Source organism: Castanea sativa, chromosome 5, assembly GCF_040712315.1.
Source record: "Castanea sativa cultivar Marrone di Chiusa Pesio chromosome 5, ASM4071231v1".
Classification (NCBI taxonomy): domain Eukaryota; kingdom Viridiplantae; phylum Streptophyta; class Magnoliopsida; order Fagales; family Fagaceae; genus Castanea; species Castanea sativa.
In genome coordinates this window covers 24299484-24314732 of record NC_134017.1, presented here as the reverse complement: position 1 = coordinate 24314732, position 15249 = coordinate 24299484, and the positions used below count along the sequence as shown (strand labels likewise).

The 15249-nt window shown below is 33.3% G+C and overlaps 1 protein-coding gene across 1 annotated transcript; it reads left to right on the top strand.

Moving 5' to 3' along the window:
* The first annotated feature begins 6769 nt into the window (after positions 1 to 6769).
* On the top strand, positions 6770 to 12433 carry LOC142634010 (plastidic ATP/ADP-transporter-like). Its single transcript, XM_075808273.1, has 5 exons — positions 6770 to 7916; positions 10024 to 10278; positions 10849 to 10992; positions 11073 to 11420; positions 11730 to 12433. The coding sequence occupies exons 1-5, from the start codon at positions 7149 to 7151 to the stop codon at positions 12093 to 12095; spliced, it is 1881 nt and encodes a 626-aa protein (XP_075664388.1). The 5' UTR covers positions 6770 to 7148; the 3' UTR covers positions 12096 to 12433.
* Positions 12434 to 15249: the final 2816 nt, after the last annotated feature.

The window sequence follows — 15249 nt, the reverse complement described above, 5'->3', positions numbered from 1 at the left end:
TAAAATATTTCTTTTTTGGCTGTTTTTGGAAGAGATTATTGATAAGCATCCTTATTCCTTAGCTTCATTTTTGAAGAAGCTAATTCCCTAACTCAAACTCGCAACTTATCGCTTCAAGTGGAAGATGTTATGTCATTTTTCATCGCTTTGGCACACGTTGAATTTTGATTGAATTGAGTTCCAACTTCCAAACCCGTGTTTAAGTTGGGAAACTCAATTCTACTACTTGCACCACACGAAAAGGGAAGAAGGCTAGCACAGCCACAGGCCGCACAGCGCCTTGGAATCATGCCTAAATAAGCAAACCTACAAAAGGGAAGGAAGAGAATATCCAATTGTATGTTTTCAATTAAAAAAGTTGATTATTTTGGAGCGAGGTGATAAGCGAAAGTGACTACTTGTTTGTGTTTTCAAACAAAAAGAAAAGTAATTTTGGCATTTATTGAATGTGTTGCACAGAAAGTTTTTGTGCAGGCGTTAATGAAAATTTGAAACTAAAGTTGGTTTTCTCTTCTTCCCAAAATTGGGACATTTTTTTTAGCTTTTATGGAAGCGTTACTTAGAAGTACTACCAAGGGCCTCTAGCTTAAGAGAAAGACCTATAGCAAAGTTTTTAGTTTTTATTTTGAAGTACTACCAAGTGTTACTTAGAAGTACACCTCAAATCTATTAGCAAAGTTTTTAATTAAATCCAAGCTAGATGAGAAAAATCATGTTTTTTTCAAAAGAAAAGCAGCTAATAAGGTATATGGTAAGTTTATACTATAATGCATAAAGTTCAAACAAGACGAGTGATGAGGAGAATTGGGATTTGAATCCTTCTTTCCTTTTTTCATTATTTTTATTATTATTTGTAAAAATTCCCCCTAGTTGTTCTAACAATAAAATTGTCAAAAAAGAAAAAGAAGAAGAAGAAGAAGAGGGAGATAATAGTCTAGTGATAATGGTATCATCTATGATGCCAATGTGGCTAAGGAGAATTGGAGCATAATGTATACCATTATGATGATATTAGGATATAAGTAGGGAGATTGTAATACTCGAGATTGTCTAGATGTGGATTGGCATTGGCATTAGGTTGGATATGAGTATGTGTTGTGCGGTTGTGTGATAAGTTCTACATCAAGTATTTACTAGACCGACTTAAGCTATATAAGTGATCATGAGAAACCCTAATATAATTTGACCATCTCTTTTAGGGCATATCATAGAAGTGGCTAATGCTTGACAAAAACATAGATAGAACGACTTATAGAATCAATTAAATTTAGTACATCCCCTTCCAAAATCACATTATAGAAGCTTTAATCCTTCATTTTCTAGATTAGTACCTCATAAATGATAAACTAGGGTCCATCAATGCCATATGATTAGAAATAAAGGGTTTCAACAAACGTGTTTTGTATGAATATGAAGAAACACGATTTATGAGAGGGTCTAGGTATGCATTACATATAAGCCAAATAGCTTATTCAAAATTAGCATAAGATTGATTCTTGTAGGGAAAAACGATGATGGTTATTAATTTTGAAGTTGAACCAATGTCTTGAACGGTTTTTTTTTTTTTTGGGATTAAAGAAAAACCATAATTCAAATTTCCTTAATTGATAATGATTTGGTTCACTTTTAGAAAACGCAATATAATTCAACTGGTTTGGTAAATTTACACCGTCATGTTACAATGTTAGTTCACTACAAAACTAACTAATCCAAATCAAAGAAATCCATAAGTAATTAGCTCCCAACACTTTCATTATATTACATTTCATAAAAAAACAAAAGGGGATTCTCAATTCCTTACGGTTTTAAAATGTAAACACATAGACATCAGAGATGAACAAAGTGTCCAAGCATTGCATAGTATCTGGTGTCTTAGTCATGGATTTTTGTGCAATCTTTGGAGCAAGGAAATCGTATGAGTTGTGCATGGTGCAAAACGATGTTGCCTACAGTTGTTTTTGCCCCCAAGAAATTAATACTTAAACAAAGATTGTTTCTTTTGAATACCAACTTTGACTAATCGGTGCAAAGAGCAAACGTGGAGAATTCCTATACTGCCACCTACCAACTCAATCGCTGTTCATATATATATGGTAGAAAATTCCATTCTTTAAGTTACAGATTTTGTCATGGTATCTAAGAATAAATGGATCTTTGTTTATTTACCATAATTAATATTTTTTCTCTGAAATTTTTTGGTGATTCATTATATGTTTTGCTTGAAATGAAAAAGGAAAAATATATACTCACATACAACATTCTGGTTCATGATTATGAAAATAGTATGGTTGAGGTTTATTTATTTATTTGCATCAAGCTGCAGGGTTATTTGTTCTATGAATCTTTTTTAAATTGAACTTTTAAACATATTTGTAAGAGGCCACTTGTTTGGCTTTTAAATAGTGATATAAATTGAAGTGTACATTAAGTATTTAACCTACCAACTCGCAAGTCGTAACAATCTTATAATATAAATTACTGTAGTATTTTTGTAAAATTTTCCTGTGTTGATGATATCTTGATGGATGGGTTGGAAGTTGGATACTAAATTTTATTTGAAACTCCGTTTGCGCAAGATTTATATATATTGTCATAATTTTTAACTAGTAGTATGATCCAACTTTTTCGTTAATAGTTTAAAAATATATGAACTTTTTAAATTTTGATCTTTTTGAGACTTGACTTAAATTTGTTAATTTGACTTTTATAAGTAACATTTTTGTTTTGTATAATTCAATAGTCACAATAATGGAAAAAAAATGAAATAGGGTTAATATTGTCTACTCATATTGTTAAAAAAAAAAAAGGTGTTTATTACAATTTATTTATCCCTTTTAAGTTTCAAACAATGAATCGTTAAAGAAAGGTTTAAATAAGAAAAATTGAGGAAAAAAAAAAAAACTGATAAAAAAATTAGCATTTCAAACTAAATAAAAGGGCTGATAGCGATGAAATTGCAGAGACAAGATGACCATTTGAGAGGGTTTGGATACACGTCTGCGTCTGCGTCTAAACCTTTCCGCGTTTTTTTTTTTAAAGACCAGCACTTAGTGTACTGTTCATGGGACATGAACAGTGTACTAAGGCATATGAATAGTAAAAAAAAGAGTAAACAATAATTTTTTACACATTTAAAAATTATTTTACTACAATATTTTTAGTTTTCAATTTTTAGCAATAAGTTCTATCCAAACAGACTATACAGTGAAGTGTGGTTTACATGTTCCTCGTGCCAAAAACAGAATGTCAATGTAGCCGCCACGGTGTTCAGTACAGACCCTACCATTAACTGAAATATCTCTTTCTTTCTTTCTTTTGAGCTTTGTAAAGACAATTTTGATCCTATTTATTATAGTGTGTCTCTTTTAATTTATTTTGCCCTTTCATCCAGTGAAGATCCCAAGGACAAGCATGATTGACAAAGCTTACTAAAATTAAAAAAAAAAAAAAAAAAAAAACAGTGTCACCCAGGTAATAAAACGTGTACTTTTTTTTTTTTTTTTTTTAATGTAGAATAGCTAACCAAACTAGTCAAACATATAAGTTAACAATAATTCTCTTTTTATGTGATTTTTTATGTGGCGACAACTTCACCTAAAATTTAGCTTGGGTGAAGTAGGTAGGAATTTTTGCTATTTTTGTTTTTGTTTTTGTTCTTGTTTTTAAAAAGTAGGGTAGTTGTGCTAATTATGGTTACTATTCATAATTGGAATCATATGTGATAAGATCCAAAATTTATGCTAATTTAGATACTTTCTTCTTATAGAAAAATATTAATTTAGATACTTAGATACTTGTTGGGTTTCATAAGATGAAACTCTCCCTCTCTCAAAAAAGAAAAAAGAAAAAGAAAAGAAACTTCTATATGGTACCATATAGAAGATGAGATTTTGAATACACTCTTTTGAATAATATGGGATAATTACATTTTTTTTTTTTACATAAAAACATTTGCATGCAAAGAGGTTTACAATATTATTATTAGACTTTGACGTGAATGTGAATTTAATTATTTGATTCCATTTAAACAATTAACTTCTTGGACATTAGATTTGTATCTAATCAAACATCCTGTTAGTATTTTCTATTAAAGTTTAGTGGATTTAATTGCGTGTCATTCTCATAATTTTTGTTACATCGTCAAAATTTTTGAAATGTAATTATTATGATATGCACATCATATGATTAAATTTGGTAGACTTTTAGAAAGTTTCATTTATCACAAAGCTAATATTCGATGGGTTAATTTTTCAAATCAAAAGTCTAATGAACAAATTTTCACTCATACTAAAGTACAGAAAGTAACATTCATAGTTCCTCTTAAATATTGTGTGCATAATCCTAATAAATCGTGGATCACCTGCCAAACCGCACGGTCAATTAAAAATAAAAAATGTATATAATTTTTTAAAAAAGTATAAAAAAATGATAATTCAATAGGAAAATAAATTATATGAAAAATTCACACTAAAATATATATAACCACTTTTTTTTTTAGAGAGAAAAAGATATAACCACATTATGGTATACTTAATGCAATATTAATTTATCATTTAGTGGGGGTTTCAATTAGCTCAACTGGTAAAGTCTTTGATTGTTGTATAAGAGATCTGGGGTTCAATTCGCGCTTACATAAAAAACTAATTGGTGTCTTAGTCTGATAATAAAGAGTAATTATCAAAAGCAGACGCCATAAGTTGAAACTCTCTTTAAAAAAAATGCAATATTAATTTTTGAGCATTTTTTATAAATGTAAGTATAAAGAGCTCAACATATATTTTTTTAACAAGATATTGTAATGAGGATGTCCTACAACCCTACAGTATATAAATATACTGAGTCAATAGTCAACAAATACTTAGATATAAGCCATAAAAGAGTATTGAATTTCACTTATTAAGAAAATATATAATCAAAAGATTCAATTATTAAAAAAAAAAAAAGCGTATATAAAGAATGTCAACACAATCCTATTGTATCTATGAAATAAATTATTATGATAAAATTTAGATATAAAAAAAAACTGAAATAAAAATAGTCTAAGTAATTTTGAATTTTGAATTTTATTTTTTTCATTAGAACTTTATATAAATTAAGAGATATATTATGAAAATAATCGTAAATAAATCATGAATGATACATTAAGTCATAAAGTAATATTAGGGATTTATTGTGAAATGTTGTTATTGTTGTTTAAAAAAAAAAAAAACTTATTGTAAGTTGCCAATAGGCAATAGTTGACTCATGTCTCATGCACATTTTAATATTTCCAATAAAGATATTTAAAGTTTGAATCTTTATTTCTCATTGTAATTATCGAATTGTATATATATAAAAAAATTATTGTAACTCACAGAGTAATGTTACAAATATGAAAATAAAATATTTTTATATATTGGACCAACACACACACATTTGATTTGATGACTAAAATTAGAGGTTTTGAGTAGTAATAAAAATGTTAATGTTTCACCACCACACACCCTTAGTGCGATGGTCACTCTACAAGTATAAGTGCTAGTGGAGTGTGAGAGGCAATGGCCAGGGTTCAAGTCTCCAGGAGGGAATTTCACACACATATACACTTAAATTAGGTTAAAGTAGAATTCTATCTTATATAAAAAAAAATGTTAATGTTTCAAATAATTGTTGATGTTGTGTTTGGTGATGGCGGTTTTCATATACAATATGACAATTTAAAGGGTAGAGATCATTAATTGGGATTGTGGTTATGGTAGAGACGGATGCCATGATTGCACAAGGAATGAATATGAGAACATCTTATGATTGGAACAATTATGATAACTATTTAAGCACAAAAGAATGAGAGATTGATATATTGAATTTTGTTTTTTAGAGAAAGAGATTATTTTTAAATTTTATAGGGTTTTTTTTTTTTGGTAAACTTTAAAATTTTATAGTTGTTATGTACGTAGAGAGAGTTGTTTGTTTGATGTATTAAAATTTAATATTATTGAATTCTCTAAGACTAAATTGAAATAATCAATAAATAAAACAAAAATTTTACTTAATTTATGACGTAAATTACATTTTAAGAAAAAAAATACATTTTTTCCTACTTTTTATTTTATATACAAGATAAGAAAAAAAAACAGAGATATTTTTTTATTGGAAAATATAAAAAGAAAGTTTTTTTAAAATTAAAATCAGGAAAAAAGAAAAGAAAAGAAAAAGAAATGCATCTTTGAAAGAGTTCACATTCCACAATTTTGCATCTCACGTGTTTGCTTTCACCGCCACCAATCCCACAAGTCACATGGCTACTCAATGTTAAAGTGAAACAAATAAATGTAGTGGCATTTAAAAAGTGCAAAATATCTAATTGGTGTTTAGGTAATCCAACTCATGGTCATATTGGACTTTCCACTCTTTTCACTTTTGCACACTTGTCCTTCATTTCAGGATACTTTTTTTCTTTTCTTGACTGGTTCCCATCTCTGTTTTCATAGTCTGTTCATTCACTGGATCAAAGTTTCAATTCCGGAAAATGCTTAAAGACACAAAAAAGAATTCATAACTTTTTTCACAATTTATCATTTATCACTTAATAAATGGTCGAAATGTAAACTAACCAATATATTTTTACTTTTTACAACCGAGACGAATTATGGCGAAAATGATAAATTTTTTTCTCTCTCTATCATAGCTCTTCAATTCCACGTCGGTCTGATGAAAAATGAGAAAATTTATCTTGTTATTAACAGATTACTAGATTTTAAACCACCTTTATTACCATAAAAAAGAAAATAAACCAACTTCTTTCTGACACTTGTACTTTGCCCCTTCCAATGAACCTGTAAGCTGTAACATAGAAAGAGGAAAAACAAAAATTGTCCAAAAATTTCGACTCCATAAATTTTTTTTAAAATTTGAAATTTCTGATTTTTATTGTGGTTTTGTATTTTTCTTATTCAAATCCCTTGAGGGTTTGGTTTCTCCATTACTATAAAAAGATATTTGTCTCTCACCGTCTCTACTGTCTATCCCAATACCTCTCTCACTGTGAAAAAAAATATTCATTTCCTAGCCACCTTATCTCTCGCTCTCTTATCTGTGTCTCTCTTCATGTTCTCCTCTTGAAAAAAAACCAAGTCTTGGGTTTTTCTTGAAGGGACCTAAAGAGAGACATGGAGGCTGTTCTAAAGGCCAAAGGGCTTCTCTCTCTACCACCAAACCCCAAAGCCAGGGTTTTTCAATCATCACAGGGCTTAAAGCATAGATTTTTCACACCCAAGCCAAAACCCTTTGGTGGGTTTTCTCTATCTTCAAATGGGTTACAAAAATTCAGTGGGTTTGACTCAAAAACTCGTGGGTTTTCCCATAAAGGTGGGAACTTGTTTGTCTGCAGAGCTGAGGCTGCTGCTGCAGCTGATGGGCAGCCACTATTTACTGGTGAGGTAGAAATTGAGAAGCCAAAGATATTGGGTGTTGAGGTTACAACCTTGAAGAAGATTCTACCACTTGGGTTGATGTTCTTTTGTATCCTTTTCAACTACACAATCCTCAGAGATACAAAGGATGTTTTGGTTGTGACAGCCAAAGGGAGTAGTGCTGAGATTATACCATTTCTGAAAACTTGGGTGAACTTGCCTATGGCTATTGGGTTCATGTTGTTGTACAACCAATTGGCTAATGTGTTGTCTAAGAAGGCCCTCTTCTATACTGTTATTCTTCCTTTCATTGCCTTCTTTGGGGCATTTGGGTTTTTCCTCTATCCTCTCAGCAATTTTATTCACCCTGAGGCCTTGGCTGATAAGCTTCTCAACATACTTGGCCCGAGGTTCCTTGGTCCTCTTGCTATTATGAGGATCTGGTCCTTCTGTTTGTTCTATGTCATGGCTGAACTTTGGGGGAGTGTGGTGATTTCAGTTCTGTTTTGGGGTTTTGCCAATCAGGTAATTCAATTTTCACAAGTATATGTAATAAATATTCTGTATGCTTTTTTTTTTTTTAATATATATAAATTATTTTCTTTTAGATTCTGGTATTGATTTTGATGTGAGAACGATGCCTTTTGATATAGTATATGATTTATTATATATAAAATTGAAGGTATCTTGTGTTAGAGCTTGCTAATTATTTCCTTCCTGCAGGCTGCTCAAACAATAAAGCATAACTCCCTATAGTTTGTACTTGGCAAGATGGATACTTCATATTAGTTACCTCTTTGATTAGGGTATTAAATTGTCTTTTCCCATTTACTCCTATGGGGGAAGGTCTAGGCTTTGGTGAATATCAGTATCTTTACATGGGTGTGTTTCAGATAAAAATCCTTGTAGAATACTAGTGCTTTCCTCATGAGATGGCTTTTTCTTGGAATATGAAATTGAAGGCCTTATCCAATAGTATATTCAGTGATTACTGGATGTGTGATTTATCTGACTAGTTTTTTATTTTTTAAATTCCATGAACTTTTTTTAGAAAAATTTTTATATAGGCACTGGACAGGTAATTTTTTGCTACTATAGAGATGGTTAATTTCCTGAGATTTAAAGGATGCTTGAAGGTTGGAATGATATTCCTAGGTTGTGTACAGTAGGATATCATATGTTACATGAATTTTATGTTTGCTTGATATGATAGATATGTTGATGATATTATCTCACCGGCAATTCTGTACCTAGTTCATGCCTTTCTGAATGATACTATAATTTGGGCAATTGTGAATAGTTCTTGTTTCTGCCTTTAACTTTGGACCTCAAACCGTTGGCTTCCAAGGCATGTCTTGCTGTCTGCATCAGTGTGGAAGTTTGATTTTGCTCTGAAGCAAAGGGCCCTGCCTTGGTGAGGTTCCACGCCATAAAAAAAGAAAAAAGGAGGAATAAGCTTTGGTATACTTTCTTGATGGTCACATAGTTCCTACCCTACTACTCTTGTTAGGGTAGTAATTTATGTATAATGCTGCTGCTCTCCCGTGCAACTCTTGCTTATGGAATGATTTTGTTAGTTTTACCTTGTGCATTATATCTAAACCCTCTTTTCTTAGAAGGATTGCAGACCTTTTACTTCATTAAAAAAATTAAAAACATTTTTTTCACTGACAGTACAAAAATTAATATGTTCTTAATTATACAAATAACAAGTATTTCCTACTCCCACTATATATTCCTTATCCAATATTATTAAGTGGTGGTTTTTTTCAATGAGCTCTAGCTCAAATGGCACTTCCTTCTTCCATAATAATGGGATGGATGGTGAGGTCTTGGGTGGCTGTGGACTTACCAATTAAAAAAATGGTGGTTTCAAATACATGATTAATTAGTTGATGAACATTGAAAACAATGGTGGTTGACTCTAATTTTCAAAAATACTCTTACAGTTGGTGATAAAGAGGCTACTGACAGGAATTTGTTCTGTTTACGAGTGCAAATTGTGTATTTCTTGGACAAACTGAAGTGTAAAAGGGAACAAGTAGAAAATTTCCTAGCAGTTTTCCTTTGAAAGTGGCTGTCACCATTTCTCATAATGTAAGCATTGCTCAAATATTTTTTTGATGAATTTGAGCATTATAGTATTAATATAATACTTTGAGGTATACCCCAAGGGGTCGCACAATCTGCTGGGAATCATGCCTCATGAAGTGGAGGTCTCTAGTTGAGTCTCTCATTTCCCCTCCTCCCTTTTGGTCCAAAGCTTAATTTATTTTTAAAAAAGGGTACTTTGAGAAGATCATGGTTGAGTTTGGACAGTATAAGTGAAGTTTGAATTGAAAGTCGAGTTGCCACTCTCTCTGTCTCTGTCTCTGATGAATTGAAATAAAAATACATCCAGCAAAAGGTTGTAACAGGAAGAAAATAATTCAATCTTACAACTACATTCAAATTCTAAAAAATATTTTTATATTCACTTTATTTTCTAGTGCTTTAAGAAGTCATTTTAATTAGTTCTTTGAGAATATCAAATGAATTCAATAACATTGTATACATTTTTCTTTATATTACTTATAATGGTCTCTACCTTCCTTCCGTCAATCTCTAATCTATTGCTGGTTTTTTTGTGCAGATAACTACAGTTGATGAAGCAAAAAGATTTTATCCCCTGTTTGGTCTTGGGGCAAATGTTGCTCTTATATTCTCTGGTCGTACAGTGAAGTATTTCTCCAATTTGAGGAAAAATTTGGGTCCTGGTGTTGATGGTTGGGCTGTTTCTCTCAAAGGAATGATGAGCATTGTGGTGTTGATGGGGTTTGCAATCTGTTTCCTGTACTGGTGGGTGAATACTTATGTTCCTCTTCCAACCCGTAGCAAGAAGAAGAAGGTAATGTGCTGCTAGGAAACTTAAAATATATTTTTAAAATTTTTTATATTTCCGAGTTACATGTTGATCTTTTAGTCAACATGCGGGTCTGTTTGTTGGCACTAATAGCTGGAAGTAATTTTATGTCCCAAAAAGTGTCAAGTTTGTGCTTTCGCAAAATGTGATTTTTATAAAATAGATGGGCCAAAAATTTATTTTGCAATGGGTTCTCACTCTCAGATTATGAGGGTATGCCCTTATCTTAAACTCAGTTTTTGAAGCCCAAAAACTGCAAATGACCAAGTACATGTGTGTTTGTTTGATGTCAAACGTTCATATTGTGCTGATTTTCTGTTTATTTCTTTACTGTTGCTTAACATGGCACTCTTTCTTTACTATGGAACTAAATAGCCAGAAAGCTACTAAAATATGATGTGTTCCATTACGTCAATGTTGTTAATTGTTAAACTTTCTGGGTATGTTAAACATAATGCTGATAGACTACAGTACATGTGCATGTGTAGACTAGATAGATCCCCCATAGTTAATATGGTTATCTATATGTTGATAGGTATTTTTTACTTGTTGCAGGAGAAGCCCAAAATGGGGACAATGGAGAGCTTAAAATTCTTGGTTTCTTCAAGATACATTAGGGATCTTGCCACTTTGGTGGTTGCATATGGTATTAGCATCAACCTTGTTGAGGTTACATGGAAATCTAAGCTCAAAGCTCAGGTAAACTAACAATGGATTGTCCTGATCGTCTCCCAATTAGCTTTTTAGTTAGTATCTTTCTTACTCTCTAAATTGTGCAGTTTCCAAGCCCAAATGAGTACTCTTCCTTTATGGGTGACTTCTCAACTGCCACTGGAATAGCTACTTTTACGATGATGCTGCTCAGCCAATATATATTTGACAAATATGGATGGGGAGTCGCTGCCAAGATCACACCCACAGTCCTGCTTCTGACAGGAGTTGGTTTCTTTTCTTTGATTTTATTTGGGGGTCCACTTGCACCAGGTCTTGCGTCGATCGGGATGACTCCTCTTCTTGCAGCTGTATATGTGGGTGCCATGCAAAATATCTTCAGTAAGAGTGCCAAGTATAGCTTATTTGATCCTTGCAAAGAGATGGCTTATATTCCTTTGGACGAGGAAACCAAGGTTTGTACACTTTACTTGATAGTCAGGGTTCTTAACATTGACCTAAATTGATTTCAGTGATGTTAAGCAAATCTTGAAATAAAAACTCTTAATTAACTTAGGTTCTACGAGTAAGAAAAGGGAAAAATTGTGTGAATCTTTAAAATGTCATCAAATTGGGGAGATGTCAACATTTCTGAAAATTCATCAGAGTATATATTTTTCCAATTTTTGATTAATCATTGTTAGAAGTTATTCCAACTTCAATTTGCCAATATTCATCTTCTGAGGCTTACTTTGTTCACTTTGCCTATATATTACTTCCTATAGGTTAAAGGGAAGGCAGCAATTGATGTCGTTTGCAACCCATTGGGGAAGTCTGGCGGTGCTCTGATTCAGCAGTTTATGATCTTGACCTTCGGGTCACTTGCGAATTCAACTCCTTACCTTGGAGGGATACTTTTGGTGATCGTTCTTGCTTGGTTAGGAGCAGCCAAGTCTTTGGACACCCAGTTTACTGCATTACGACAAGAGGAAGAGCTTGAGAAGGAGATGGAAAGAGCGGCCGTCAAGATCCCAGTGGTGGCTGAAAATGCAACTGGGAATGGTTCTCTTGCAAGTGGCTCAGCACTGAGCCCTACGACCGATGACTCCACAAGCAGTTCATCTGAAACCTCAGCCCCCCAAAATATTTAAAAATTTCTCTTCCCTTGGGTTGCTGATCAGGAGAATAAGTGGAGCAGATGACATGCAGCATTAGGTGAATTATTGGTTATAGAATTTTACAGTACTTAAAAAATAAGCGCCATTGAATGTTTTTTAAGTCGAGTTTTCCACATTTAATGAGCTTACAAGCTGTTTAGTTTCAAGTTTCTCTGCCTTGTAGAATTTCTTTGTTGAATTATATTGATGAGCGTTAGTACTTTCCTTTATTTGGGATTCGTTTGGATGTAGCTAAAATTGAAAACTGAAAATTGAAAAATACTGTAGCAAAATAATTTTTTAATAGGTAAAAATAGTGTTCACGCGTAAAATTATTTTTCATGGGCTTAAAATCATTGTTCATGGCCAATGAACAGTACACAATGCGCGTCCCATTGAAGGAAAAAAAATAAGGGAAGGGGCTGAAACGCAGACGCTGGGCGTTTCAGCCCCTCCCTAACGCACTCTTAGTATTGTTATGAAAATTTCTTGCTGTAAATGTATCATCAATGATAGCTTGCATTGAGATTACTTTTATTCAGTCTGAGGCTGGTTTTATAGGTACTGTGCTGAAGTTTTCAGCTTGTATGCTCGTCGTATTTTCTTGATTAGGAATCTGGCAAGATTAATTTTGGATTCATTTCTTGCATTGGTCTAGTTCTGGCACTATTGACAAGCAAAGTTGGGAAGAAACATAGTTTGTACCCAACTGCTTTGGCAAATTCAGTCTTGTCCGGAACTAGATCTGGGTCTCCCCTTGTGGGCTTTGGGTGCCAAAGTGGGTTGCGCATAGTTTTTAAGTTTTGTTTGGGTTTTGGACTAATGAGTGCCACTTTTTTCGTGCATTGGCTTAAGATTAGAGCACAACCTTAAATTGTCAAAATTAATAAGACAGCCCAATATAAAGAACTCAAATATACGGATGCATATTTTTCCAATTGTAACAACTTTTTTTAAAAAATAATTTTTTATTTTATTATAAATTTTTGCTAAATGTCCAATTGTTAGTTAAAATTTGAGATGGTATAAAATTTGAAGTTGCATTTCTTTTTTTAAACTATAATATAAAAAACCTAAGTACAAACTTCTAGATAGTGATTGATTTCTGATTATTTGGATATTTTGGGAATTATGATTTGATTGGGTCTCTTAGGCCCTGTTTGGTTGATTTTTTTTCATCATTCTTTACTCAATTTTTGTCACTCATCACTCTTTACTCATCATTCAAAATATCCCAATTTCGTATACCCACCGTTTGGCACACATCACTCAACTTGTCATCACTCAAATTTTTCATCTTTTTGTGGGCCTCATACCTGTAACTTGGTCAGAGCAAAACTGTTAGCCTACCCACCACAAACCCATCGGAAACCCACAACCAGTACAAACCCCTAAACAACCACCGAATCAACCCAACACACCAAATCACACCACCATAATTACACCCACTGAAATCAAACACACGGCTCACGCTCACCAAAAACCCACACCACAATCAAAACCACGGCCCATGCCCATCAAAAACCCACACCACAATCGAACCCACAGCCCACGCCCATTGGAAACCCACACCACAATCAAACCCACGGCTTACACCCATCGGAAACCCACAACTTGAAACCTGATCTGAAACCCACAACCATGACCCAAACCCATAGACGAGACCCACCCCCATTGAAACAAACCTATACACGAGACCCACCACCAAAACGCCGACCACCGATTCAACTCCACCACCGAAACGCCACACATCAATACCCAACTCCACCATTGAAACGCCACCATAGACAAGAAGAGATAGATTAGAGAAAAACAATGAGAATAAAGAGAAAAGTAAAGGAAACGAAGAAGAGAGAAATAGAGAGTAAAGGAAAAAAGACCCGGAGCTGCGTAGGGATGGGATGGGATGGGACGGGACACTGGTAGTGGGACTTGTTTGTGCTGGAAAATTACCAAATTGTCACTGATATCCCATAACTCATATCTTGAAAACAAGCTCAAGCAGTTTTCAAAATTGGTAACTCAATTCTTTAAAAACTCAGTTTTGTTAACTGAGTTAACACACCCAAAAATTAGCCAAACAAACATTGTACATGTGGGGCCTACGATTTTTGGGATATGAGTTAACAAAACTCAGTTTTGTTAACTAAGTTTTGCAAAATCTAAACAATGCCTTATGCTTTATACTGAGTCTCAACCTATACCCATCCACCCACATATTTATTTATTTATTTTATCGTATGAACCATGAAGTGTAACCGACGAGTGGAACAGTGAACCTTGTACCCTTTCGCATGTTGGAAGGCAATTTAGTCGGGAGAGAATGTAAGATCAGCACAATTTATTCAGCTTCAAACGCTATTAAAACTTCATAAGTTCTCTCTCCTGCCACAAAAGTCCGCAAGGCTCTGATATTTTACTTCTTTACTATTTTTTTGTCGTCAGACAAGACAAGGAAATTTTGTTTAAGTATTGTATAGAAATTGACTATAGGTTCAGCCATTATAATTAAATGGGCCAACTGTAGCTCACGATTTAGACACCACTTTGCATATGTGTCTTCCTCCTTCAGATAATTTTGATATGTGCCTTGTTGTGCTATATATGCTGATGAGCCCATTACATCAGTGGCAATAGCTGGCATTGAATGAGGCTGATTAAAGCATCTTCATAAAAAAGAACGAGGCTAAGGCATATATTCATCAGGACCCTTGGGCTGTGGGCCAAAATCACAGTGGACCCTTGTTCACTCAGAGCTGCAGTTGTTTGGTACAATACCAACAAAACTGTGATTCACATGTTGGTTGTAGCCAGCAAAGATTCATACAATTCGGCATGTCCATGCGCCATCCCTCTCCTTCCCATCACTCGTACATTTCTTTACAATGATCATTGAACTTGACTGCCTTTAATAAGTTTCTTAACCACGAGAGATGCTACATTTTCACAAATTTTTTAAAATAATACATTGTGATCGGAATAAGAGGAATACGAAGGAAAAGGAATAAGAGGTAAAATTGACCACTCAATTTGATTTTTCTCATAATGATTTTGAGAAAGAGACTGATTTTTTCTTTTTTCTGGGAAAGGGAAACTGCGTTGCATAGTTAGATAATGGCTTTGTGAAGGCTTTGCTTTGCACCCCCAA